Below are 27790 nucleotides of genomic sequence, written 5' to 3'. Positions count from 1 at the left end.
GTGTGTGTATGTTCAACTCTTAGTATTGTTGTCAAGCGACTCCTGTTTAAATGAAGCTTGTTTCTTTATAGTTAAAACCCTAGCCATCCAAATATGATCAGAAATATTTGAAATTTTAAAATGCTCTTTCTTTGCTTCTTTCCAGGCTACTCCGAAGACGGTGGAGCCCAGAAGGGTGAAGTCATCCCCGAGCACGAATTTGCTGAGGGCCCCGTTTGTCTGGATGATGAGAATGAGTTCCCTCCGGTTGGAAACCAGAATAACTGACCAAATTCCCCAGGGTACCCTCCCTGCCCCTGCCCCTGCACACAAACCAGACTTACCTGTTTCTAGTAGGAAGGTTGGACAAAATATTCCTAATGTGTTGCGACATTGTGGCTTCCCAACCCTCTCACAAGTTACCCTGCACACCTAAAGTTAAATCTTGGAAGGATATTACCTTCTTGTATTTCTGTATTTTGTACACCCATTGTTATTTGTAAAGGATATAGAAAAAAACACTAAAACAGAGCAGAAGGTCCACTCATCCTAAAGAAAAAAACATCAACAGAACATTTGTTCTTTAAGTCAAAGGCTGTCTGAACCATCCTAATGTTAACTCCCATATACTACCACTAACAACAGTGTTAAACATGTTGAAATAATCACTGTGCACAGCTAGAAATTCTGACTTTTATACTACTGTTGAATATATGTATTGTCCAACGACAAATCATTACTATGGTAGCAACCTAAAGAGCAGGTAAGTAGTATGAGCTGACCGACAATACTTAAGCTCAATAATATCCAGGGGTTAAAATAACAAAAGTGCTCCTATGGCCTCAGTCACACTAGGAAAAAATTGGCAATTGGCAAGTTTTTTTTGGGACCAAATACAAATTGTTGACCAACTGGTCACCCAGAGGTTGAGTGTACAGTGCCCCCAACCTCTGAGCGATTGCTTTTGATTGCAAGGCATTTGCACAGGTCATCTGGGGGGAAGCAACCTGCCTCCAAATTATTTCAGTTATTTCAGATTTCCAAATAATTGCCAGCTTATTTATAAATGCAAATAGAACGCCAAAATGTTGCAGTAAGTTGCTGCAACCCGGAGTCAGTCTGCGTGGATGAGGATCTCGTCTGCACCATCATGTTTATTTCTCCAAGTGAGGATACAATGAATCGCGTCAGTGTCAGTTACAAAGATTTGTGGTGGGCAACTCACTGCAAGCTGCACTGAATTCAATGCTGCAAAGCATGTCTTATGTTCAGACTTTCAGAAGGCTGTAGGAGAACCACATATGAGTATACAGCTTGTCATCCTTTTTACAGTGAGTTACAGTGTTTAATCACATTTCAGCGTTGCCTTTTCTCAGCAGCGTGCACACAGAGCAAGATTCATTTTTCTTTCTTTCTCTTTCTTTCTTTCCCTCGACAGACACTAATACATACATTACATGTGTCTTTCAAAATTGAGCTATCAGTGGGACTGTGCTAGTGTATTATAGCAGTGTCTGAATGTTATAGTATGTTAGGATTAGTTAAATTAATATTTTATGCTTAACAGATGCCTTAATTCAAGGTTTTCTAACTGTGGGATGTGAGACAGCAGCCCTGGTGCATAACTCCAATTCAGGTTCACAAAGTGTACATAGATTTCAGGTATATGAAGGAAGTGTTTGCAGTGAAGTAAATCTCTGGATAAAACCTGGGCTCCGCCTGAACCTCAGTTCTCAGGGCCACACAGTCCCCAGTTATTCATAACAAAATAAGAGATCACCGTTATCCTTTTAAAGTCTGAGCAATGAAATTAAGACAGAAAATTGAGTGTTTATTGACCCTTCTAACGCTTTAAAATTAATTAAATATTAATTTTGATATATGAGTTTTAACTTGTATCATGCTTACCACATCTGTGTTTTTCTTTGCAATTTATTTCTTAAAAAATGTGTTTTGCAATTTTTTCAGGGGGGAAAGAAATCACACTGATGATGTAAGATTCTCTAAAACTCATGTATCAAGTTTGACACACTAGAAGTTAATGTGTTGTAGCATAAACATGTTGATTCTCCTTCCGCCTTCTCTCACTTTTCTCAACTGTCCCACTGTTTTCAGAGCAGAACGTCCCTGAAACCTGAATTCAAACTGTATCGTGTTGTTATTACATTTCTGGTATCCTCATTTTTGAGCCACACAGTTACGTTGCTCTTGATATAATGTTGGTCATTGATGGAATGAATTAGCTGCAGCTGTTTGTTTATAAATTTATAAAGTTTTCCCAGTCCACTTGTGCTGAGTCCACCCTTGGCTCTAGTAGGACTGACTGAGGACTGAGGTAGACGGCAACAGATTTCAATTAGGGTATTATTGCATACAGCGCTTAAGTGCCATCTTAACCCTGTTTAATCAAAAATTTATAGCAGACTGACTTCGTCTTATTACCGTTTTATCCCAGTTTTATTGCCAAATTGACGCACCAAAGTTGGTTTAAAGACAGCAGCTGAGCATTGCTTCAAAATGATCTGTCTTTGAAGAGACCATTTCAAAGGCAATACCACTGCAAGTTAATTGCATACAGGCATAATTTTTTTTTTCCGCACAGCAGTCTCCGACCGCTGTTTTCCCTAGTGTGACTGGTCCCTGGGAGGTATGCTTAAAACTCACCTAAGATTTTACTTCTTAACAAGCCAAGTGCAATGTTAAGTCTTAGGACATTTATCAGGGCCATTCCTGTGTATGGGGCTCCAGAACATTTCAATCAGTGGTCATAAAAATGTATGATACCTCAGGAGAGACAAGCAGTAGTTCACTCAGAAAGAAATTATACATAGATATTATACAATACACTATTTAAATCACGATACATGCCATAAGTATCATATGACTTGCCGATGCAGCTGTGATACTAATTATGGTAGCAATACACGAGACTGAAAAATCCTGCAGAGTCACAAATGTAACCTGATGAAATATTTTGCTCTGTAGGTGCAGCAGTCGACAGCTAAATGCAAATCCTGGGACGAGCTGTACACGACAAAGCTACAGGTCCATTGTTTTCAGTGCAAGCCTAAAAAACGTGTTATTTACTTAATAATTCTGAATATGTTAACATATACGTCAAGTTATTTTTACATTAATGCATTAAGTATCCTTTTTGTGTAATGTGTTACACATCAACACATAGACTTAACATTCGTAAAATATATGTTAATGGGTTTTTACAGTGTATAATGTGTATATAACATTTCTTTATAGTACTGTTGTAATAAGTAACATAGTAATATGACTTGCCAGAAGGTGGCGCTGTTAGGGCACCTGTGAGCTGCATTGAGCTGTTCAATACTGGACATTTACACCAGAGACTCATTAAATCTTAGAAATGATTTGACCTCTGCAACAAGTTTTGTTTTGTTTGTTTTTTATTTGTAATTATATTATAAATGTTTGAATATTATAATAAAAGCCATCAAATATTCAACAAGATAACAATAAGGATCTATTTTCAGATGTTTGGTCTCCAAAATTTGATTGTCGCAACAAAAGTCTCTGCCCTAAGCCCAATCCTATCCACTAAATTTAGTATGTCTTATGATCTGATATAAGATGTGTTATTTTTCTAAAATTACTGAGAATTACTCCAGCCACTGTTTTACTAACAGGCCAAAGTTCATCCACCTACTTCTCTTTGCCCTCTCATCTTGTTTGTACATGTCCTGTAGCCTCTGGCCATTGAACCCCTTCACTAATGGCTTCTTCTACAAACAAAGTGCTAATCACATTTTTTTAAAGAGTGAGACTTGTTTCTCCAGCTGTGAGCCTGTCTTATCAGCCTCTTGTGTGAGTGTTTACATGTGAATCCCACCCTCAACCCAGCCTGGGGCAACGACAAACAGTCTGTGTCAGGTCACAGCACGGTGCTGCTGACTCGTCTGTCCTGTAATCTGCGATGGACACTGACTTGTCAGTGGCGATGTCCCATAATAGCTTCTCCCTCCTCCGAGCGATCCTCTCCGCTACCACCTGGTATTCAGTTGTCTTGACATCCAAAGGTGTTTCCTCAGCCTCATCACGCTCAAGATCAAATATTAGTGGAGGATCGTGGACCTGCTGCTTTCCTGTTTCTCCACCGCATGCTTCTGCTGCACCTATAAAGAAACAGGAACACATGCATTCCCCATAAGCCCCTTTTCGCCTACATTAAATTGAAGAGTGTTCTGAAACGCTGCTGAGTTACTACTTTAGTTCAGGGTTTAGAATTATTTAAATAAATGCAAAGATTTTTGCAAGATGATGCTTCAGGATGAGAATGAATCTGCTACAATGTAGCCTTTAGGGTTGTTTTTCTCTTTTAAACATCTGTCTGCAGAGCAGGGTCACCAGTCTGGTACCACCATGATGACATTATGTAAACCATCCACCACAGTGGTAGGGCATAACAAGCAGCACTGCAAACATATGTGAATAAACACGTCATCAGCATTAGAGAAGTTTGTTTCTCAAGCTGTTTTAATAACATGACATCATGCCCGACTGTAGTGTAATGGATTGTGGATGGTGGGCACGCGTGCCTTCCATTTGACCAGTACCTGTGATGTAGAAAGCTTTGTGTCTCCCACTGCGAACTGTCTGAAGGTCACCAAACCTCCCTGCAGCACCACTGTTAGGGTGGAAGAGAAACTACAGAAAAGAAGGATTGATGTCTGCAGGCAACTCAAAAATACAACATCACTGTGAAAAGTACACTCGCAGGCCACTTGGTAATACAACTTGCTAATACCAGGCTAAACCCTCTTTGGGATTCAGAACTGCCCTAAATCTTCACGGTATAAATAATCAAAGCATTCAATAAGTTGTCAAAACTCTCAGAGATTTTGGTCCACGTCGACACGATAGTGTCAAATAGTGGCCCAGATTTGTCATCTGCATGCCCATGATGCAAACTGCTTGTTTCACCACATCCAAAAGGTGTAAGAGATTGTGAGGTTTGCGACATGGCATTTTATCCTACTTGAATGAGCTATCAGAACATGGGTACATGTGGTCATAAAAGCATGGATATAGTTAGCAACAATACTCAGGTTTTGGCATTTAAACGACTGGTACTCAATTAGTTCTCAGAGAATATAAGAAAGCATCCCTCACACTATTACACTACCAGCAGCAGACTGAACCATGGACACAAGCCAGGATCGTTCAATGCTTTTATTCTATTCAAGCCAAATTCTGACCCCGCATTTAGAGATGCTCTTCTGATAACCCCGGTTGTAATGAGTGGTTATTTGAGTTACTGTTATCTTCCCATCAGCTGGTCATTCTTCTTTGACCTATGTCATCGACAAAGCAGTGTTGACCAAAGAACTGTCGCTCACTGGATATTATCTCCTTTTCCTGGACCATTCTTTGCAAACCCTAGAGATGGTTGTGCAGGAAAATCCCAGCAGATCAGCTGTTTCTTAAATACTCAGACCAGCCTGACTGGCACTAACAACTGCTGAACAGGTGTACGTAGCAAAGTGGCCAGCAAGTGTATACAGCTAAATATAAATTCAAAGTGAATTTTTTTTTCACCTCATGGCCCAACTGTTCACCATGTAGGAGGATATTTGTGGCATCAATGCCATCATAACGTCTGTCAGAAGGGAGTGTTACCCCCGCCAGAGACAGAACAGTTGGGAAGATGTCCATACCACTGCACAAAGAGATAAGGAGTGAGTAAGCACTGTTTTTAATGGCTGGTAAAAGACTGTTGGGTGAGTCAGTAAACAAGGTTCTTCTGTACTCTTTGGCTTTATGACCGTGTAGGGTAGTCATATATTTTATAGGATCTATAAAATTGCTCATCTATATTCACAAATATATTGTATGCATACTGTATACCTATTTAAATGATATAAACTAGCCTGTGCACGCTACTAAAGTGGTGCACCTGAGCAGGGACGAGCTGGTGGTATTTGCAGGAATCCTTCCAGGCCAATAAGCCACTGTAGGCACTCTGTGACCACCCTCCCACGTAGTCTGCTTAGCTGAACCGCCACCTAGTACACAGGCAGAAAAAAATGTAAATATGATGATGCAAAGCAATAAAGTGGACGTTATACTGCTCAGGAAGCTTATTTTATTTACCTTTGCTGGTCTGCCATTTGCCTCTGAAGGGCCCTACGCTTCCTGCATACTGGCATTTCTGTTCCCATGGACCGTTGTCACCTGGAAAGAGTGTGCACACAAGGCAAGACATTCAAGACAGTATTACAGGCTTTGTCAGAATATCAGACATGAATCCAGGTGACCAACCAGTGAACCAGATGAGTGTATTGTCTCTGTCTGTGGCCTCAGAAGCATTCTTTATTGCCCCAACCAGACTATCCAGCTCTCGCAGACTGGCAGCATACACTCCACTATTTGGGTGATTATCAGTGGTAGGGGCATCTGGAGATAGTGGAGGGGCCAAGGGGACGTGCATATGAGCAAGTGCTATGTAGAGCAGATAAGGTTGTCCTCGCTCACTGAAAATACAATTAATAAAAGGAAACTGTGTCAAAAAAATAAGGCTGGCGGATGCTGCATTGAAAAAATAAACTATTGGCTTACAAGCAGATTTGTATTAAAGGTAAATGACCTGACAAACTCTTCATTCACTGACTGCCAAATACTATTTCAGACACTTGTCACAGCAACATAACAGTAATCCTGGACAAACACAGTTATGGGGTACTTGGAGAGCAGCCATCAGCGGTGTATTTCCTGCTGATGATGCCTCAGGATATCTGCCATGCTATTGTGCTGTATTGTGCTTCATTCAAAAGCTCCAAACCAGCTTCTACATCAGAATTACCCATTTTTACTCATGCTTAAACTGAAACAAAACCATGTCTGTCAAAAAACAAGCAGTTCTGTGCTTGCAATTAAATTTTTCCATCCAAAACACAGCATTATCAACTTAAAAGAGCTTCACTGATAAAAAACAAACAAACAAAAAAACCCTTCTATGTCTTTACAGCTCATTACTTACAATCACAGCTACACTCGTTCAAATGATGCAGTCATGTAACATAAAGGCATGTTTTTTGTTATGTTTGTAAATTTAATATAGCATATTTCAAAAATATATACTCTACTGCTCTGTTAGCAGGCTATATTCTGTTATTAACAATTTCCATCAGGAATGGTTCAGAAGTCATAATGCACACCACAGAGCCATACTAAAACATTGTGGTAATGTTCTTTCATTACGATAAACATAGACAACTGTGTAGACTGCAGCAGTTTCTCCTTTTGTCATCCAAGGCAATCAACTACAGATGTCTGCAAGAGCTACCTGGTTTCACCCCCCCACCATGTGTCGACAGAGGATCCACAGTACATGCATATCCTCAGGCAATAAAGCAGCATTTTGAAACACTGTTCAGATCAAGCCGATGATAAAAGCCTCACGTGGAATCATTCAAAGAGAATCATATGCACAGACATAGTAACAGACAACAGTTTCTATTGTTGTGGAAGTAATGCGTGAAACTCTAAATCACATCAGATTTCACTTCTTAACTTTCACACACACGCATATTGTCTAAAGAAAGATGTAACATACCTGGCTGTAGGGAACTAGGGCATTTTTGGCTCTGACACATGGTTGCAAAATAAGGCTCAGGAAACGCTGTGCTGCTTTAATGTACATTTTTTTACAGCATATTTGCACTACAGTAACCTTTCTAAACTTAACACAGGTAACTCAGGAGGTGCAAATATGTTTTTAGCTCATACAGTTCTGTACTGGGTTCAACCCAGTACTAGGAAGGTGTAAGGTCTGTGTAAATTAGTGCAACCTCATTGTACCTTGCATTGTGTATAATCCGGAGTGCAGCAGACTTGTATTGCTCTGTTAGTGTCCACAGGTCAAGCGGCTGCTCCACAATAGTGCTATTTTCAATCAGAGGAAGGCCGATTCTGGAATAACAACCTCCATGTATGTTCCTCTTCAATCTAGAGCACAAAAGCAATAGATTGTAATAAAACTACATTTCGCTTGGTGAGGCCTTGGAAGAAAGAACTGGCATCCATTCATGGTTGTTATAGTATAGTAAAAAAAAAATACTTCTAATAAATAAATAGCTACTTGCAAAGTATTGCTAGTCACTGTGCAACCTATACTTTCATTATTGTGTGACACTGTCACAGTACTACACCTGATCACTTGTGGTCCATGTGAGTCACAGGGGAGGCACTGGGGCAGGTTATATCCTGGGATATCAGTACATCCCATGTCATTACTGAAGGGAATACCTAAGTAGTAGTCAAAACCTGCACAAGAGATATAGAAAATATTGCAAATATTGATCAAAGTATCAGCATGTTATCACCTTACCATAAAAAAGGTCTTATCTCTCAACTCTCTACACATGTCCTTATGGTAACTAGAGTAGTCAGGTATTTTTCCCTGCACTACCTGTTTATACCTGCCTGAGCACAAGGCTAGTCAGTGCTTTAAAGATGCTGATGTGAAACTTTTGTGGTTGTGGTGCAGGGAAGGGGATGGGACAGGGGCAGTTGTAAGTCTGTCCTGTGTGTTGTCAGGTGCAAATATGTTGTCTCACTAGACACAGCTGGTTGGAGGACGTGATTAGTGACCCTGTGCAGTCTGCTCCCTGCAGTGAGGTTGGGAAATGTTTCACAGATACCAAACAACAAAACTTAAGTGGAAAGATACAGCATTGTGCAACAGGAAAACTGTCTACATTAACCCACTGATCACTGTTTTATGTGAAACACACAAAAAGTATCGAATGCTCAACTGCTAGATAAATTCCTGCACATTAATTTTTTCAGCATTTCTTCTGGCTGTACTGCTGCCGTTTTGCTAACTCTTAGCAGCTCTTAGCAGCTGACTATACACTCTTATACTTCTATAAATTCTCAAAGTATAGAATAGCTTGTGGTTTCCAGTTGAAACATACAATTTACTGTGATTTAGAACAGAGTTTTTGAAACCTTATCAGTACATTTAAATAAAATTGCGTATCAAATTGTGTATCAAAGGTTTACATATTGAAGTGACAAAAGCAAAAGTCTAATATACTGTCATGGTAAAAGAAAGCACAGTGTGTGTCGTTTCAAAGGTTTTAAAGGTAGAATGGTTTAGTTTTGTGATGTTAAATGTGAACAAAGACTTCTGCATTGATGTACCAAAGTATTGCAGAGTGAAATGTGAGGCCATCTGTCTGACAGCTTGTCCAACACATTACAGTGATCCCACATGTAGCAGCATATCCACATCAGAATGACTGACAAAGACAAAATCAAGATGTTATAATGGCCCAGTCAAATTCCAGACCTCAACCTGACTAAAATACTATGTTGGGGCATTAAAAGAGCTGTGCATAAACCTCAGCAACCTTTGAAAGCGAGGGAAGACAACATGGGGGACAAAGTCACACAGAAAATGAATATTTAAAATTATTGCTGCTAAAGGTGATTCTATAAGCTATTAAACCATGGACTACACTTATTTTTTAAACATTGCTTCCACATTTTGGCTCAGTTTTTGTTAAATGAATAATGACAGTGTAATATATCATTATATTATTTTATTATATTATATTATTATGCTTATATTTTGCACTTAAATAGTTCTTATCTAAAACTAACTGCTATTTTTTCCACTACATGAAGTTGACAGACACTTTGCTTAAATGTCCCACATACCTCTGTTAGTTGGACTGTATAGTCCATTGTGTCCAAGATGCCATTTCCCAATCATGGCAGTGTGATATCCTGCCTTGTGTAGTAGCTGGGGTAAGGTAACTTCAGACAGAGGCAGGCCAGCTAGAGACTTCACCCCGAAGTTGTGAGTCACCCCGTTTCTTAGGCCATAACGACCTGTCAGGATAGCAGCACGGGACGGAGAGCATGTCGAGGCTGGGGAGTGGAAGTCGGTCATTCTAGAGAATTAAAAACATAAAAATATTTTATCGTCATACCATCTTGTGGTTTTGTGTTATTCTTGAATTTTTTAAGTTTCTGTTTAGTTTTCATTATTATTCTAACCACATCAAGCTTCACTTTTTCTTTATTTCACTGTCATTTTAGTGAAATTTTCTTGCAAAATCACTGACTTCTGATTTTATTATTCTATTTCCCAGACTGTGTTCCCTGTTTTGTTTATGTATCTGTGCTTCAAAACTTTCATTGTCTCTTTCATCTTGGTTAATGTGCAGGAGTCTTCTTGTCTCAATATTATCTGACTTTTGGTTGTTGGCAGGTTTACAATGGAGAGTTCTTTTTAGTGTCTAGTTCTAGCTATCCTGCATGGCTTTGTGACTGTATGCATCTCTCATACTGACTCCTCTTGTTATGAACCGTTTCCTTGTGTGTTCTGCTCTGTGTTATCTGTGTAAATACATGATCAAGATGCTTTTATGTCCTGTGTTTCACGTTTTCTGGATTTCTGTTTGTTCCGGTGTTGCCTGATGCCTTCTGTCATGCTTTCTTGTTGTTGTGCTTCCACTTTTGTTCCTTTTCCCATGGTCTGTGTGAGAACTTTGTCTTTAAAAGGACTCACAAATAAAGGCTCCACTTGTAACTTAACTTCCTGCCTCAAAGTCTTCCTCTAACATAATATCCCATATATTTTCTCTATGGACTTCAGGTCAAGCAAACTGGCTTGCTAATCAAACAGTAATAACATGGTCAACAATTTATTTGGTAGTAGTTTTGGCATTGCTGCTGTGACGGCCAAATCCATGGCCACACTCTAAAGTCGGTAACGCTTGTGTATTTTCATTTCTTCATTTGAACACAATAACACATTTTAGTTTCCAATAAGTTTATTGATTGGTTTGGATACATTTGTTCCATTTGCAAGCGCGCACATTTAGGTTATGTATTCATACCAGTTCATTATTTTGTTTGACTTCTGACTAACTACTTACCTGCCATCATCCCTGGGAGTTGCCGGACAAAAGGGGGTGGACATGGTTTGAAACCACTAAATACAAAGAGCGATAATTGGACCGCACCACCACTTCCTGCTGAAGGGGAGAATGTGTATTTTCTTTAATTTAAAAAAAGCTTTTGTATTTGATTAGATATTTGAGTTTAGGGTTCAGTGGTTTTGATTTTCTTCTTTGGTGTTTAGTTTATAAACAAACCACGCAGTACTGCATCATTTTCGTGGTTTATAATTGTGTTTTGTCTAGTTACCCCTCGTGTGTCATAGTGGTCTGATCAGCCATTATATATACCCTTGTGTGTCATTTCCTGTTAGGTCAGTTATGTTTGTTTGGGCAGTTGCTTGGTTTGTTAAATTTGCAGTCTTTGCCTGAGCTTCGATTTGTTTCTTTGATCTCTTTTATGAGCTCAACATTTGGTATTTTTGTAAATATGATTTTTGGGGTTAAATAAATGGAAACCCTATTTTCTATTCATTCCTTTGAGTCCTCCTGCTTTTTCAACTTGGTCCATCACAGTTGCCATGTGCTATGCCTTGTTGGAAAAGGAAATCAGCATCTCCATAAAGAATGTCAATAGATGGAGGGCTCAAAAATGACTAAGCTGATTGTGGATTTCATCAAACACACTGAACCATCCGCCACCAATATGAGAAGATAGTATGGCACTCAAAATCACAGACTCCCACCGGACTTGTATTCTTAATCTCTCTGGTGTTCCTCTAGAGTGCAGGTCCTCGATTTCTAAACACAATATTGACTTTTGTCTAAAAAGAGAATTTTGGGCCACTGAACAACAGTCCGCTTACTTTTCCCCTGAGCTCAGATAAGATTAGACTTAATTAGAAATGCAAAGGTCACAGCTCTTTTTCAGAAGACAGCAATGTGTGCTACCTCTTGATGCACTGACAAAATCTTCACTCCACTCCTTGTAATGCTCTGGAGGTTGGAACCATCCCTGTTGCTTGTACATCTTTTCCTGTGACACTAATTATTAACTAATTGTGGTAGTGTGGTTAATAATAATTACTTATTATTAATCTCTAGCTCAGTTCCAGAGCATGCCTTCATCCTGTGTTGCTCACCTCAAACCCAACCGGCCGTGACAGATGGCTGCCCCTCCATGAGCCTAGCTCTGCTAGAAGTTTCTTCCTGTTAAAAGAGCATTTTTCCATCCCACTGTTGCCAAAGCGCTTACTTAATTGAATTGTCCCCTCCAGTCCACCTTCCATTAATATTCTTTGATACAGTACCCTGTGAACACCAAGCCTTTTTAGCCTTAATGACTGTCAAAGCAGCAGTATTCTCCATCACTGAGTTTACTAGTACTGAACTATACAGTGGGGCAAAAAAGTATTTAGTCAGCCACCGATTGTGCAAGTTCCCCCACTTAAAATGATGACAGAGGTCAGTAATTTGCACCAGAGGTACACTTCAACTGTGAGAGACAGAATGTGAAAAAAAAATCCTTGAATTCACATGGTAGGATTTGTAAAGAATTTATTCGTAAATTAGGGTGGAAAATAAGTATTTGGTCACCTCAAACATGGAAAATCTCTGGCTCTCACAGACCTGTAACGTCTTCTGTAAGAAGCTTTTCTGTCCCCACTCGTTACCTGTATGAATGGCACCTGTTTGAACTCATCATCTGTATAAAAGACACCTGTCCACAGCCTCAAACAGTCAGACTCCAAACTCCGCCATGGCCAAGACCAAAGAGCTTTCGAAGGACACCAGGAAAAGTATTGTAGACCTGCACCAGACTGGGAAGAGTGAATCTACAATAGGCAAGCAGCTTGGTGTGAAAAAATCAACTGTGGGAGCAATCATCAGAAAATAGAAGACATACAAGACCACTGATAATCTCCCTCGATCTGGGGCTCCACGCAAGATCTCATCCCGTGGGGTCAAAATGATCATGAGAATGGTGAGCAAAGATCCCAGAACCACACGGGGGGACCTGGTGAATGACCTGCAGAGAGCTGGGACCAAAGTAACAAAGGTCACCATCAGTAACACACTACAACGGCAGGGAATCAAATCCCGCAGTGCCAGACGTGTTCCGCTGCTGAAGCCAGTGCATGTCCAGGCCTGTCTGAAGTTTGCCAGAGAGCACATGGATGATACAGCAGAGGATTGGGAGAATGTCATGTGGTCAGATGAAACCAAAGTAGAACTTTTTGGTATAAACTCAACTCGTCGTGTTTGGAGGAAGAAGAATACTGAGTTGCATCCCAAGAACACCATACCTACTGTGAAGCATGGGGGTGGAAACATCATGCTATGGGGCTGTTTTTCTGCCAAGGGGACAGGATGACTGATCCGTGTTAAGGACAGAATGAATGGGGCCATGTATCGTGAGATTTTGAGCCAAAACCTCCTTCCATCAGTGAGAACTTTGAAGATGAAACGAGGCTGGGTCTTCCAACATGACAATGATCCAAGACACACCGCCCGGGCAACAAAGAAGTGGCTCCGTAAGAAGCATTTGAAAGTCCTGGAGTGGCCTAGCCAGTCTCCAGACCTCAACCCCATAGAAAATCTGTGGCGGGAGTTGAAAGTCCGTGTTGCTCGGCGACAGCCCCAAAACATCACTGCTCTCGAGAAGATCTGCATGGAGGAATGGGCCAAAATACCAGCTACTGTGTGTGCAAACCTGGTAAAGACCTATAGTAAACGTTTGACCTCTGTTATTGCCAACAAAGGTTATGTTACAAAGTATTGAGTTGTATTTTTGTTATTGACCAAATACTTATTTGCCACCCTGATTTACGAATAAATTCTTTACAAATCCTACCATGTGGATTCATGGATTTTTTTTTCACATTCTGTCTCTCACAGTTGAAGTGTACCTCTGGTGCAAATTACTGACCTCTGTCATCATTTTAGGTGGGGGAACTTGCATAATCGGTGGCTGACTAAATACTTTTTTGCCCCACTGTATATGCTGGTGTACTGTGCCTCAGATAATAGTATTGAAATATTGACATCAAAAACACCCAAGGGTAGAAACATCCGTCTGATACATAATGAATATAAAATAAGAAAAGGTTCATAGATCTGAATCAAATTCTGTACCGTAGTCCTTGCAGGGCCATCAGGTTGAGGTAAGGTGTGTTGTTTGCACTCTCTTCGAGCTGATTAGCATCCAGATCACCCCAGCCAATGTCATCTGCCAGTATGATGATGAAATTGGGTTTTTCTTTGGGTTTATCAGCTGTGGGTCCATGCTGGGACACTGTGTGGAGCAGCAGCCCGAATAGCAGCATTGCAGCAGGAGGAAGCTGGGGTGTGCCCTCCGCCATTTTGAATCAAAACCTGCAAAAGATTACTTGCAATTATAACCTTAATTCCCCAAAAAGGGATGCTTTGTAATAATAAAAACAGAAAGCAATGATCTACAAATCTAAAAGCCCATATTCTAATCACAATAGAAAAAATAGAGCAAAGAAAACATAGAAATATTTCACAAAGACTGTTTGTTCACTTTGAATTGTATGGCAGCAACACAGAGACTGAAAAGGAAGGAACAAGACTGAAAATCAATATGCTCGTGATAGCTCCTCCGTCATGGTCGTGGATCTTTTCACTCAGCATTTTCAGTTATGGACTAAGATTTATATTGTTTAGTATTCTGAGTTATTAGTTCTAATTTTTTTATCCATGGATTGTAGATATCAATGGTGTGCTGCTTTGTTTTTATCCTTAGGCTGTAGTTTAGTTCTTGGTTTTAGTTTGTTTACGTTCTCTTCCTTTTTGTTATGTCTCCCTCTGCATTTCCTGACACCTAACACAGAGAAGTCTCCTTTTCTGCGTTCAGTGTTCTCCCGTTTTAGTTACTTCCTGTTTTATTTTGGTAAACTTTGTCCCAGGTGTTTAGCTTTCGGCTTTACTTTCCCAAGTCTTGTTTCCGTGATTGGTCCCAACTATGCTCCCACCTGTTTCCTCTTCTTTGTCGTCGTCTGAATGTCCCCTTGTTTCTTGTCATTTCTTTCCCACTTGGTAGTGTGTTGTCCTTGTTCCACGTCCACTAGTGATTATCGGTTGTTGATTATTAGCTCAGTTTTTGATGTAATAGTTCCATAATAAACCTGCCTCTGGAGCTTATTTTCTATCAAGAGTCCTACATTTTGGTCCACATACTTCCCACCACACTGCCAAATCGTGACAGCCTCAGGAGGAAGTGCATTAAAATCTGCATATGCAGGTTAAAGCTCTACTGTACAAAGTAGAACCAGTGTTTGCACATGATCCAGAAACGCTGCTGTCTGCTCTGGGCAAAAGTGAAATTAAAATGGACTCAGGCAAAGTGAAAAACTGTTCTTTGGTCAGACAAATCAAAATTTGAAATTTTTTTTGGAAGACATGGACATCAAACAAAGGACTATCTGGCTTGTTATCAGTGCTTGGTTCAAAAACCTGCAACTCTGATGGTACATGGATGCATCAGTTCTTATGGAATTGTCAGCTTACACACTTTAAAAAGCAGCATCACTGCTGAAGGGTATATACAAGTTTTAGAGCAACATCCAGATGACATTTTTTTCAGTGAAGTCTTTTTATATTTGAGCACGATGAAGATAAACCACGCACTGCAACGATTACAGCAGCATGACTTCATAGGAGAAGAGATCAGGTGCTGAAGTGAAGACCTTTCACCAGCTGAAAACATCTGGCACACCATGACAGGAAAAATGTGACAAAAACGACCCAGTACAATGTGACCATATTTCTCTCTCAAATGTCCAGCAGCTGGTCTCCTCAGATTATGAGCTGTTGTTAAAAGAAGACTTGATGCTACAGAATGGTGAAAATGCTAGACATCCCTGTGTATCAACACAGCACATCAATAATACAGCTTTATTAACTATCAGGCATTGACCAGTGCTACTAGTTTTAAATCTGAGTGTTTGTGACTGTTGTGCAGTCTAGGATCAGAGTATTATAAACTAGCATGGACCAAGATGCTGCTATGTTTAAGCTTCTATGGAAAATTACTAACTACATTTCAAGATTTTGCAGAGTAAGCTTACACAGAATAAAGAGATCAGTCGATCCAAATTACCTTAAATCATTTCAAAACCTGTTACATATCCTGTAATAAGAGACGCGATCTCTCTAATCATGCAGGTAGTGTTCCTGTTGCAACCCACTTTTTATCAAAGCAGCCTAGTTTGTTGAGGGCAAATCAGTTAGCCTCTGATCACGACCCGTGCTCAACTTTCTGCTTCATCACACCAGCACGTGTGATGTTTGTCTAGTTCCTAACAGTTTTAAGATGGTGTCAGCATTTGTGGTTAAGAATTAATCAACAAAAAAGCTGAAATTTTATAGGTGCATCAAAAGAGTCGTCAGTAAGCCCACTGGGTCAGATGTCACTGAGTAAAATCTTTTGGCATAGAGCAGCAGAGTTAGTTCCTTGGACAGTATTTGTTTTTTAAAGAATCCTTAAGAAAAAAACAAGTATTACATTATGTATGAATGGACAATGTAACTGTAGAAGGATACCCTAAAAAGTGCAATCCTTAATTCAGGTAAATGGCAGTCATCACTTTTTAACCAAACAAAGTTTAGGGATTTAAAAAACAAACAAACAACAAATCTGTACTTTTCTGATTTGACAAAACGTTTTTCAAATATTCAAGCCTGAGGTTGGGCACAAACTCCCAGTCTGTCTCTCTCTCTCTGGCCAGCTATTAACTCAGAGCACCGCTCAAACAACACCCCAAGTTAAAGAACTTTGTGTGTGTATGTGTGTTTAGTTTGCCGGGGTACTATGAAGAACTGGCTGCAACCAGATCTCTTTAACCCCTTCTTCCACCCCCCACCCCGTTCTCGTTCATGAATGTCAGCTTTTATCTGATACAGCATGCTTGTACACGTGCTTACATATATGTAATATATGTCAGTGTGGGTGTCTGTGTACACGTGTGTGTCCTTGTGAGAGAAAAAAAACGCCTGTGGAAATATGTGCACCATAAGTTAGCTTAAGTTTGAAAGTTTATTGACGTCGCTCGCGCGCCACTTACGGGACTATAGCAACGAGCGAAGACAGGACCCTCTGAAAGTAGCTTCTTACAGGTGAGACAGCTCACTCCGACTTATTACAGCCATGTCATTACAAACGAATACGTTCGCTTTTAATTAGCTACTTCAAATAATTATCCGGCCAACACGCGACGCACAAATACTTACAAACTATTTGTGAGCACTTATTTAGACGTTATTGCCCAAGGGTATCACGCGCCCCCGCAGACGGACCGGATTGCGTCAGTCGCACGAGAACGGACCGTTGGGGTGGGGCACCCAAAGGTTAACATTACCACCCGCTCTTAATTTAAAGTTATTTCTTTACAGCTAAATATTGTTCAGTGGTCAATTTCCGGCTGTAATTAAACCGTTCTATTTTATGTTATTTAATTTTAAAGCACATATATATCATATTTCTCTATTAATTTGGATCCACACAAAGACGATAAAGGTAGAAAAATTTCAAACGCCTGAAAAAACCCCAAAAGAAAAAAAACAAAACAAGCTGCAGTCTGTGGTTGTCAGTTAGTATTTTTCAACGCCTTAAACATGTCTATTATATCCTTCGGGATTAGTTTCGTCTTGTGACTACTTTCCTTGATGCATTTGATAATATTTAAGAAACGGATCACTTAGGTTATGAAATGATACTTTTAAAGAGCCGAACCATTTGTGCGTACTGATTAAACATTAGTTAATTTGTTAGTAAATTAGTTAAATGTTGACCTTTAAAAAACAGTTTATTAAAATCAGTTTTATTTATATATCACCAAATCACAAAAACAGCCCCCTTGAGAGGTTTTATATTGTAGTTTACCCTACAATATATATATAATGTATATTATTACAAGAATAACAGAGAGAAAATCCGAACAGTCAGACAGTGGGAAGGAAAAACTCCCTTTTAACAGGAAGAAATCTCTGGCAGAACCAAGCTCAGGGAGGGCAATCCATCTGCCACAACTGGTTGAGGGTGACTCACCAGCTATTTTATTAGGTACACAAGACCAAAAACCAAAAACTATCCCCCACACCATTACAGTACAACCACCAACAATCTTTTATGTTGTTTATGCAAATTCTAACTCTACCATGTGAATCAAGACTTATCTGACCTGGCAAAATTTTTCCAATCTTCTATTGTCCAGTTTGGACATGAGTGACACCCAGTGTGGTCTTCTGCTGCTTTAGCCCATCTGCTTCAAGGTTTGATGTGCTGTTCATCCATAGATGTTTATTTGCATACCTTGGCTCTAACAAGTGGTTACGTTATTGCTGCCTTCCTATCAGCTCAAAGCAGTCTGGCCAATCTAATCTGACCTCTGTAAAGCCCAGAGATGATTGTGTGGGAAAATCCCTGCAGACCAGGCCATCTGGCACTAACAACCATGCCAGGATCAAAGTCAGTTAAATCAACTTTCTTCTCCATTCTGATGCTCAGTGACCATGTCTACAATCCTACTGAATTTCTGCTATGTGATTGGCTGAGTTAACAGCCAATCACATGTTCTACTGCTTGAGTTAACAAGCAGTTTATCTAATAAAGGGATGTGTAAGCATATGTATAAAATTAAAATGTTAATGGAAGATTCACTGAACAGCTTAGTAAGTGTCACAAAATATATGTTAAAATGTTTTTATTTTATTTTATTAGTCCTTTATTTATCCAGGTAAAAAATCTCATTGAGATTAAAAATCTAATTTTCAAGAGAGACCTGGCATCATGGCAACAACAGTCAAAATGTGATCCATTGATGTGCTTGTGTGTGTTTGCTTTTGCATGTAATAATAAAGAATATGCATGATGACAGACTTTTATCATTCTGGTCATTCACTGATATTTACATGTTTTACAGAAAAGAATACAGAGTAATTGTGTGGCTCAAGAGTTGGGAGTTCGCCTTGCCGGTTCGAGCCCCAGCGTGGACAGTCTCGGTCGTTGTGTCCTTGGGCAAGACACTTCACCCGTTGCCTACTGGTGGTGGTCAGAGGGCCCGGTGGCGCCAGTTTCCGGCAGCCTCGCCTCGGTCAGTGCGCCCCAGGGCGGCTGTGGCTACACACATCACCAGTGTGTGAATGTGTGTGTGAATGGGTGGATGACTGGATGTGTAAAGCGCTTTGGGGTCCTTAGGGACTAGTAATAGTAACTGGCCATTTACCATTTAACTGAAAATTTACAGCAGGTGTACAGAATGCCATAGTTGTTTGTTTGTTTGTTTTTCAACAATATATGACATGTAATATGAGAAGCCTGTATATCAAAAACAGGATTTACACTATGCTTAACATACCAGCACAGCTTATGAAGGCTAGGTTCAGAAATTTTACAAAATCTGGTAGGAGGGGGATACTTACACAACAGGTTTGCAGCTCTGGAGAGTTATGAGGTCAAACAAACCACGCTGGAGATTATAAATCCAAACACAGGTAGGTTGGGAGACCTGGGAATCCCATAAAAAATACTCAGATGCATGGAAAATGTATAATTCCTGCACATAATTTCACAAAGGAGCTGTATTTCTATATCACCTGGTGGTACATTTAAGGATTTAGGATTTAATCTGTCATTATTGCTTCACTTTTTTCTCCCGTTCTTACAAAAATAAAAACATATTTGCTCAGCTTCATTAATAATTGATCAGGGAGAATGGAGAGACTGAACTTCAGCGGCTGTTGCCTTTCCCCCTCCTGACCATCTTTTGTTGCAGCACTCACTGCCAGTGTTTGTACATTAAACAGATGTCCGTAAGAATGTACAGAGAGACTTTATTTAAAAGGCAAGCAGCTAAAGAAAGACCGATATAAAAGAGGGTGTAACACTATATGAACTTCTACTGGAAACACCAGCCAGTTATCAAGTCAGCTGATTTGAGTAATTTGACAAGGATCAGGCTTACCACCTCTTACTCAGACTGTCTGTGATCAGAAGAGGAACACTTCAAAAAGCTGTGACTCAGTCCTCACAGAGCTGAAGCTGGCTTTTGTGCGGCAGGTACCTACAGCACCACAGCAGCGCGTGCGCCCCCTGATGCTGGATCGTTTATTGCTAGAAGAAAAAAAAGGCAACTCGCTTCTCCTTACATTTACCGCTCAGGCTGCCGAACGAGAGCAATTTCCAGTTTAAGATGAATTTTCCCCGAATGCGTCATTAAAGTATTCCTGCCGGTTTGTGTGAGCGAAACGGAATTGTGGGTTTGATCTGTAATTACTTACAGCGAGTCCCGGCCAGTGTCCTGCGGCTATGGGCGCATTCTCGTTCCGCTCGTGTTGACGCGTCAGAGCGCCTCTACAGTAACAGTCCAGCATTTGTTGCCACCCTACTTTGTGTTTTTGTCTTAATTCGATCATCCATTCAAAGTACGCACATTTGATTTATTATTATTATTACTTTTTTTTAAAAATTGATTACTTTGCAGTTATGCTAATCCGCTGTTTTTCTTTCCAGGGCATGGGATTGAGTGGTTTCTTGGGGCCCAATGTGTACTCGAAGGTCCCCGACGGTGGCTGGGGATGGGTGGTGGCTGTGGCATTTTTCTTGGTGGAGGTGTTCACCTATGGCACCATCAAAAGCTTTGGCATCTTCCTCCAGAACTTGATAGATGAGTTTGGAGAGACCAACAGTCGAGTCTCCTGGATTGTTTCCATTAGTGTGTTTGTCATGGCATTCAATGGTAAGCACATGTGTTGTTGCTATGTGGCTGCAGCTTTAAAAAACTTAACATTACATGCGTACAAAAATAACATTGAAATAATGAGAATCGCTGTACCACTTAGCACCTTTTGCTTCCATGATGACCAACCGCTTTGGCTTTCAACTTGTTGTCATGACTGGAGGACTGCTTATTACTTCTGGCACCATCGCCACCATCTTTACCAGCTCCATAAACCAAATCTACATCACCTACGGATTAGTTGCAGGTATTCATTTAGTCGCTTTTTCACTACTTTTCCACTTCAAAAAACTTTGCACACAATGCTGTTATTCTTTGAATTTCTTGTACATATTTATTCAACTGTTCAGGCATGGGTTACTGTCTGACCTTCCTCCCCACGGTGACCATCCTTTCTCAGTATTTCAACCATCGGCGATCTCTGGCCACTGCTATCGCTTCTACTGGAGAGTCCCTGTCAATGTTTGCTTTGGCACCAGGTGGGATGTTTTTTATAAAGACGCTTTAAAGACAAGTGTGAGTGACAGGGGTTAGAAAAAACGTGATTAATATTCCCAAATAATATCAAGAAAAGATTACAGTTTGCAACAGTTTCAACATCACATTTTCATTTCATAAGCCAGATCTTGAACATTACATACTTAATACTCATGCAGATTTGTTTGTGGACACTCATGGAATGCCTCTTCTTCCCTCTTAGCCTTTGCAGCATTAAGGGACCATATTGGCTGGAGAAATACCATGGCAGTATTAGGAGCTTTGCAAAGCGTCATCATCATCTGTGGCGCATTGCTTCGGCCGATAATTATTAAACCCAATGAGACGCTGAAACCAGAGGCTGACACCTTAACCTTAAAAGATCTGAGCAAACATAATGACTGTACAGAGGGCACAACTTCAGGGGTCTCTGTGACAAACAAGGCATTCTCTGATCAAAATACCTTCTGCAGTTTGACTAACGAGCTAACTACAGGCTCTGTGAGCACTGCAGACTCTGGTGTTCAGTCTCTAAGTGACACTGACAGCGGCAAGCAACAGGAGACATCTTTACCTCACAAAGAAGCAAAGGTGGAGATTGAACGGGAACAACTGGAAGAAAGCAAGGGAGAAATAAAAACATCTGAAAAAGAGGAAAAAACAAGCAGAGATGCAGAAAAACAAGCGATGAAAGAGGAACTAAACAATGCAGCTGACAAAAAGTTATCTGAAAACAATTCCAAACTCTTGGACTTCTCCATCCTCAAAGAGTGCAGCTTCATTTTCTATTCTCTCTTTGGACTGTTTGCCACTCTGGGCTTTTTCGCTCCACAGCTCTACATCATCCAGCTGAGTGAGAGTCGAGGAGTCGAAAAGGACCACGCGACTTACATGCTCTCCACCATAGCCGTGGCTGAAATCTTAGGCCGATTCTCTATTGGATGGATCCTCACACGGAGGCAGTTTAGGAAGAAGAAGCTTTTGGTGCTTTTAGCCTGTGTGATTACACTGACTGTGGTGCTGGTGGGATTTACTTTGGTCACAGAGTTTTACGGCCTAGCTGTGTGCTGTGCTCTCTACGGGTTCTTCCTGGGAACTGTGGTGTGCACCCACATTCCTCTGCTGGCTGAGGATGATGTGGTGGGCATAGAGAGGATGACTTCAGCTGCTGGCGTCTATGTTTTCATCCAGAGCTTTGCTGGGCTGGCAGGACCACCACTTGGAGGTACTGAGGAATGACATATTTACTGGACATAACCTCCAGGATCAACTTTACTACAAATGATACTATATCTTAAAACAATATATATTTTAGTAGTGAAAAACACACATGTTCATTTATGGGATTTATGGGAATCTTATACTTGTAGTTACAACTCATAATCTTGCAAAATACACACAAACCAAAAGTATAAAGTTTGGCTGGATCATCTAGATCAGGATATTTGATTCAGTCCCTGCAGAACATGACAAGACACAATGCAATTGCTTCCAGCCTTTGTTTAAGATGAGTACATAGACCTTTTGACAAGCTGGCTTTTTAGTTCTTACTTCTACCTCTATTCTCCTTTGCTCCTCAGGCATGCTGGTGGACATGACCCATAACTATGGATCAGCCTTCTACTCTTGTGCAGCTGGCATGGCTCTGAGTGCTTTGTTCCTGGGTTTGGTGAAGCCTGCTAAGAGAGGATTTTCCTGTATGAGGAGAAGACGCTCTGAAAGCAATGCAGCCCACAAGGAGGAGAGTGAAGAGCAAACTGAGGAGAACTAGAGATCCAAATGATTTCTCTGACTTTGACACTAAGTGATGTAGAGGGTGTTTTACCTTTTAAGCTGATGTAAAATGAGAGTAATAAAGGGTTCAAGCCATAGAACGGTAGTTAAAGGCTAATGCTGATAAACTGTAACAGCATGAATACACTGAAGAGAAAGACGCTTACTAAGTGCTTAAAATCTGCCTTTGTAGGTCTGGTTTCTGAGAGCAATCTCAAAAATTTTTAGACCACAGTATCTAAGTAATAATTGTGCCTTAATTACCTGATATACCAAACAGTGTTTTTAACAGTGTCAGTACCTTTAAATTATCTTTGAAGAAGCTTCATTTAGTCTTGCACTTAATGGATGGCAGTGACAAAGGGTACACTCAGAGTGATTAAGCGTTAAGGGAGGTGTCTTAGTTTGACAGGAGACTTTAACACTGACGCTCAATAATTACCTCAGTGATCAGTTCAATAACAATAGCCAGACAAAATGTGATGCTAATGTTGCAGCAAGAACAATCAGTTGCACAGATCTTTGTTACACTTGTTATGGGAAATACCTGAAGCTCAGGACAATTTGATTATATGTGTTTTACTTGCAATCAAATCAAACTGTCACTTAGTTAACGGTGCACTGCTATTTAATACGGGATGTCAACCCGCAAACAATTTTTGTATCAAAAACGTGTTTGTTCGTAATAAAGCAACACTGTGAAACAGACAGGTGAACGTGGTTTATTCTCTAAAACCCAGCAGACAAACTGACAACATGTTCATTCACTGAACACAACATTTATTTGAAAACATGCAAATTAATCCCAGAATGCACAGATACACTGACAGAAAAGAAATTTGCTGGCTTAGTCTTCCAAAACCTGTAAACCTATAAATGCTAACATTATATGATAAATCTTATATACATACTACATGTTTAATTGAATTTACATTGTGCAAACACAGGTTTCCAAAGTGCTACCATCACGTCATTAAGTAAAATAGAGTTGTTTAGTGTTTTAGTCTATGATTTTAAGTGCTTTCTAAGCATCACATTGCACTGGGGGCAATATTTTTCAGATTGAAGGAGCTGAAAAATAAACCACTGACCTTCTGATCAGTAGATGACCCACTCAACCACGCAAGATGCCCATTACATATGGTTTTGGGCTTTAATCAGCACAGTTCAGTAGACTGTTTACAGTGGCTAGCCAATACTTAGACTTTTGATACATAAAATCTACTTTGATAATCAAACAGCAACACAAATGTTAAGAACAGAAAAAAATTGGATGGAGGGTGTAAGAAAGCACTCTCAAGTACCTTCATCAAAACACCAAATGACGGAGGAGGTACGGCTTTCTATTACTCCAGTAGTGTTAGACCTGAAGAATAAACATTTTTGGGATTGTAAAAAGTGCTTGTATGACTGAGTGGATGAATGCAATTTATAAAGTGCTCAAATAGAGTAAAAAAGAACTATTATTGATCCTTTTCCAGTATTTCCAAACACCTGCAGACCCAAAGTTTGGATGCATTAAAGGCTTCGGTGGGTTTTGTAAAGTGAGGTGTGGTATGACTGGCTGATGCCTTCACTGATGTTTGAGTCTGATCCTCGTCCATCCAGTGAAGTAAGGCCTGATAAACAGTAAAAAAAAAAAAAAAAAAAGGTTAACTGATGTTTATTATATTATTTTATATTATTCAAAATATAAATATTATAAAAATATTATAAATATTAAAAATAAATATTATTTATTTTTTATGATTTTTATTTGATGTATTTCTGTGTATCTTTCCATTTTTTATTTTTATATGCATTTTCAATACTGTGTGGGAGATTCTTGCATTCTTGCTTTGACAGTGACTGTTACCAGATGCTTCATAAACAACAAATAAGTGCAGTGTGATGACATTTCCACAAAACGTGGAAAACAAAATAAAGTACGAGAAAAAAAACGCCAAGTTAAAAATCAAGCCGGCACTGTGAAGCAGCCTGTGTGAAATATGTTTTTTACTATCTACTTGCTCAGCGCATTGGGGTCAAAATTCAGTCTGATTTAAAGGCCCACTGTGAACTCAAGCATGTCAGGTAGGCTGAGGACACAGTGCAGCGCATAGATTTAGCTAGAAATCTGAAATAATCAATATTTTTAACCCATGACCCCACATCAAATAAGTACTCAGATGAACTCTCACTATTCCAGCACAGAGTATACAAAGACTATATCTTTGTTAAAATAACAATGGTCTGATAAACTCCAATTAATGTCTTGCTGGTGCTGTATTTATTCAATAACCAAATAGTAAAGAGAATAAAGGGATTAATATTGTAATTATCTCCTTGTCTTCAGCAATCAATGTGTCATTACCTTGTATCTTTCAGCTATATTGAAGCCGATTGCGAACTGCAGTTTGCGAAGGCAGATGGGACAAAAGTCCAAGGGCCTTCGATCAGACTCATCGAGGTGGTTGGAGCCTTGCATGACACAGCTCAACCACTGGCAATGTGAGATTCCAAACATGTGGCCGATCTCGTGAGTCATTGTCTGGAGCAGAAACACTAAAGTTACAATGAAGACTAAAAACAGACACAAGAGTGAAGGTTTACAAGGGTCTATGGAAATAAGTGCTTTGATAAGACATGTTGATACAAGTGGGCAGATCATGACCACTGGCAAACCAACAATAACTAAATACATTAAGTAAACTGAGATGTTTCTTAGTAACCTTGCAGGATCGAAGCAGCAGAGAGCTAGTGATCGGTGGAGTGTAATAGCCGTCAAACACAGAATAATCCTTCTGCCTTGGCTGAAGATGCTTCTTCAGCCTTCCAGCATAACTTCTCTTATAGAAGTTGTCATCATATCTGGCAAAACTGAAAACGCCCATTCCTGTACACATTTAGGAAAAATTTGAGGAAAGGAAACAGGAAGCTATCTCCCCTCTAATGTATTTCACTTTAGCACTATCTAGTGGCTACTCAGTCACATTGCATCACACACAAAAAAACTAAGCATCTCCTCCCCAATGCTCATGGAACAAATTGCATCAAGACGGATTTGTGTTTGAATAACCTAGTGCTTTGCTTTTAGAAACCTCACCCTCTGTCAGAGAAGCTTGTCCAAAGACAAAGTTCCATGAATCTTTGGGGTAGAGGTCAATCATTGTGATTCCAACAATACAAAAAGCATCTTTTGGTTTCCTCTTCTTCAGAAATTGTAGCAGATCGCCTTTAGTTAAAGAGAAAAACAGTACTGACAAAGAAAATTGCACCAACCCAGATTGACACTGCAAGGAAAATGTCCAAAGTCACTAACTGATATGGAAAAATGTTAAATGTACGTTTTTTGTTTTTATTTTTAAGTCATTACCAGTAAGGATTTGAAGGTTGTAAGAGTTACTGTTGACCCTGAAAGAGCACTTTGTTTCAGACACTGCAACTGCTGGAAGCAACTTCACAGAAAGCCCGTAGAAGAAGGCTTGGCAGTAATCTCGCAGCCACTCCATATACTGGTCTGTCTGGGCAGCAACTTCTCCAAAAGAACCTACAACAAACAAAGTGCAGAATTAAGCCTAAGCAACCAAGTGGCATGCTGAATTTGGAGACCACACCCTTTTGTTGCACACACTAGACATACTTTACCCATTTGTAATGCCCAAAATTAACTGACTATAGTTTTTTCTTTCTCATTTTTTCTTCTCATGCTCTCTATGTCCACTGCTAAGGGCATCAACTGAAAGCTACTGAATCCTGTAAGAAACATTTCACAACTCCCCACACATACTCCGCTAGAACTGAGAGAAATAGAGATTCTGAGTACATGATATGCAGATATGCACACCTATGGTTTGAATATAAATAGTACTCTGGCTTTCATTTGGGGTCTTGCGATAAGGCTTTCTGTAGAAGGCCTCAAAGTCTTCGGGCTCCTCGGGGTGAGCGAGGATCCAGTCAGAGTCAGAGTGCACGGTGAGGAGTTGGAAAAGGGAACCCGGCTGCCCAGCGTGGAATCCTTCCTCCAGAAGGCGCTTTTCTTCTTTTGTGTACTTACTATAAACCTTAGTTAAATACTGAGAATTGGAGACCAAAGCTGTATGGAGTTTCTCTGGAGTGTACTGGATCACCTTCATCTGCAGGAGAAATGCATTGCATTAACTTGAATTACCCTGCAGACAAGACAATGTTTTTTCCCATCTTTTATCCCCCCATCACATAAATTGATTCTTTTTACTCCTTTTACATGGATGTCTTGCTCTCTTTGGATGCATGTGGCAAGGAAAAGTTTGACATTTTGAGAAATGTATTTGTAAATGTTTTTGCTTTCTTGCCGAGAGTTAGATAGGAGGACTGATCCACTCTAGTGTTTTGTGATAAACATTAAGCCACCAAGAGATCAAAGTAAGCTAAACTAAAATTAAAAGGGAGTGACTGCACCTGGCCAAAACAATTACAATTACGGTCCGACTACTTTGGATTCTCTGAAGGGAGGTACTGTGTGTAAAATGGCTGTACTTCCTGAACAGTTATTCTAACTCTTTTGTCAAACCCCTTCAATATAAAAGCTAAATACTTATGCACTAATTGTAGGCTAATTATATCAGGTCAGTCCAGTTCTGTCAGCAGCTAAATAGCGGAGACTGGAAGAAGAGAAAACCATTATCACACATTAATAGCAGCTACATTACATTACAGTAAATATAAACTCACAAGCTAGCTTAATGCTATATGATATTTTCTAAAGAATAGTTAGCAAACGCGTTTTTGCACTTTTGTTCGACACACAATAAAAAAACACTTAAAACACTTAAAAGTACAAATAAGGCAAATGGGTCAATAGGGAAGGATACAATAATGAGAAAATACCTTAACCGACACTTCTATTTGTTCACACCGGAAGCTATATTTACGTCATGTAAACAGAGGGGCGGGGTTAAA

At 39.9% G+C, this 27790-nt stretch overlaps 4 protein-coding genes and 1 long non-coding RNA gene across 10 annotated transcripts in view; 2 read left to right on the top strand and 3 right to left on the bottom strand.

The window, feature by feature from the left end:
- The window catches only part of wipi1 (WD repeat domain, phosphoinositide interacting 1), a 14526-nt gene extending 10627 nt beyond the window's left edge, over window positions 1-3899 (top strand). Inside the window, exon 12 of the mRNA XM_085465829.1 lies at window positions 146-3899. Coding sequence (XP_085321955.1) covers window positions 146-267 — 122 coding nt within the window. The 3' untranslated portion in view covers window positions 268-3899. The remainder of the gene's footprint in view (window positions 1-145) is intronic.
- arsg (arylsulfatase G) lies at window positions 3830-17217 on the bottom strand. Of its 2 annotated transcripts, XM_085465827.1 has the most exons (11): window positions 16949-17217; window positions 13998-14237; window positions 9676-9911; window positions 8160-8274; window positions 7810-7956; window positions 6271-6482; window positions 6103-6183; window positions 5906-6014; window positions 5548-5668; window positions 4566-4656; window positions 3830-4124 (listed from the first exon to the last, which is right to left on the bottom strand). In XM_085465827.1, exons 2-11 carry the CDS (start codon window positions 14222-14224, stop codon window positions 3844-3846), a joined length of 1620 nt encoding a protein of 539 aa, XP_085321953.1. In that variant the 5' UTR covers window positions 14225-14237; window positions 16949-17217; the 3' UTR covers window positions 3830-3843. The 2 variants fall into 2 exon arrangements, with proteins under 2 accessions (XP_085321953.1, XP_085321954.1); XM_085465828.1 differs by lacking the exon at window positions 5548-5668 and having other exon boundaries at window positions 4566-4636.
- On the top strand, window positions 16749-23578 carry LOC146702819 (monocarboxylate transporter 7-like). 4 transcript variants are annotated; one of them, XM_085465824.1, is made up of 7 exons: window positions 16749-17000; window positions 18806-18976; window positions 20395-20620; window positions 20724-20867; window positions 20971-21099; window positions 21321-22322; window positions 22678-23578. In XM_085465824.1, exons 3-7 carry the CDS (start codon window positions 20398-20400, stop codon window positions 22866-22868), a joined length of 1689 nt encoding a protein of 562 aa, XP_085321950.1. In that variant the 5' UTR covers window positions 16749-17000; window positions 18806-18976; window positions 20395-20397; the 3' UTR covers window positions 22869-23578. The 4 variants fall into 4 exon arrangements, with proteins under 4 accessions (XP_085321950.1, XP_085321951.1, XP_085321949.1 ...); XM_085465825.1 differs by lacking the exon at window positions 18806-18976; XM_085465823.1 differs by lacking the exons at window positions 16749-17000; window positions 18806-18976 and adding an exon at window positions 19658-20306.
- On the bottom strand, window positions 18951-19909 carry LOC146702820 (uncharacterized). The gene is made up of 3 exons (XR_014921904.1): window positions 19847-19909; window positions 19305-19390; window positions 18951-19002 (listed from the first exon to the last, which is right to left on the bottom strand). It is a non-coding gene; the product is annotated as an uncharacterized LOC146702820 (long non-coding RNA).
- On the bottom strand, window positions 23573-27790 carry LOC146702818 (archaemetzincin-2). Of its 2 annotated transcripts, none has more exons than XM_085465830.1 (7): window positions 27719-27790; window positions 26697-26985; window positions 26226-26399; window positions 25956-26084; window positions 25582-25745; window positions 25224-25400; window positions 23573-24489 (listed from the first exon to the last, which is right to left on the bottom strand). In XM_085465830.1, the coding sequence occupies exons 2-7, from the start codon at window positions 26983-26985 to the stop codon at window positions 24334-24336; spliced, it is 1089 nt and encodes a 362-aa protein (XP_085321956.1). In that variant the 5' UTR covers window positions 27719-27790; the 3' UTR covers window positions 23573-24333. The 2 variants fall into 2 exon arrangements, with proteins under 2 accessions (XP_085321956.1, XP_085321957.1); XM_085465831.1 differs by having other exon boundaries at window positions 26907-26985.

The sequence above is a fragment of the Copadichromis virginalis genome, linkage group LG8, assembly GCF_057382275.1.
Source record: "Copadichromis virginalis isolate Kocher_CV1m ecotype Utaka linkage group LG8, C_Virginalis_male_GT1.1, whole genome shotgun sequence".
NCBI lineage: Eukaryota > Metazoa > Chordata > Actinopteri > Cichliformes > Cichlidae > Copadichromis > Copadichromis virginalis.
This window is presented reverse-complemented; position numbering and strand designations above follow the sequence as displayed.

Coding starts and splice junctions, on each gene's coding strand:
- arsg (XM_085465827.1), bottom strand. CDS start 14,224: ATGGCGGAGGGCACACCCCAGCTTCCTCCTGCTGCAATGCTGCTATTC. Junction 9,912..13,997: donor ATGGCCCTGCAAGGACTACG/GTACAGAATTTG, acceptor TTAATTCTCTAG/AATGACCGACTTCCACTCCC. Junction 6,184..6,270: donor TACACTCATCTGGTTCACTG/GTTGGTCACCTG, acceptor CACTCTTTCCAG/GTGACAACGGTCCATGGGAA.
- LOC146702819 (XM_085465825.1), top strand. CDS start 20,398: ATGGGATTGAGTGGTTTCTTGGGGCCCAATGTGTACTCGAAGGTCCCC. Junction 20,621..20,723: donor GTTTGTCATGGCATTCAATG/GTAAGCACATGT, acceptor TGTACCACTTAG/CACCTTTTGCTTCCATGATG. Junction 21,100..21,320: donor AATGTTTGCTTTGGCACCAG/GTGGGATGTTTT, acceptor CTTCCCTCTTAG/CCTTTGCAGCATTAAGGGAC.
- LOC146702818 (XM_085465830.1), bottom strand. CDS start 26,985: ATGAAGGTGATCCAGTACACTCCAGAGAAACTCCATACAGCTTTGGTC. Junction 26,085..26,225: donor CAACCTTCAAATCCTTACTG/GTAATGACTTAA, acceptor CTTTAACTAAAG/GCGATCTGCTACAATTTCTG. Junction 24,490..25,223: donor ATATAGCTGAAAGATACAAG/GTAATGACACAT, acceptor ACTGTTTATCAG/GCCTTACTTCACTGGATGGA.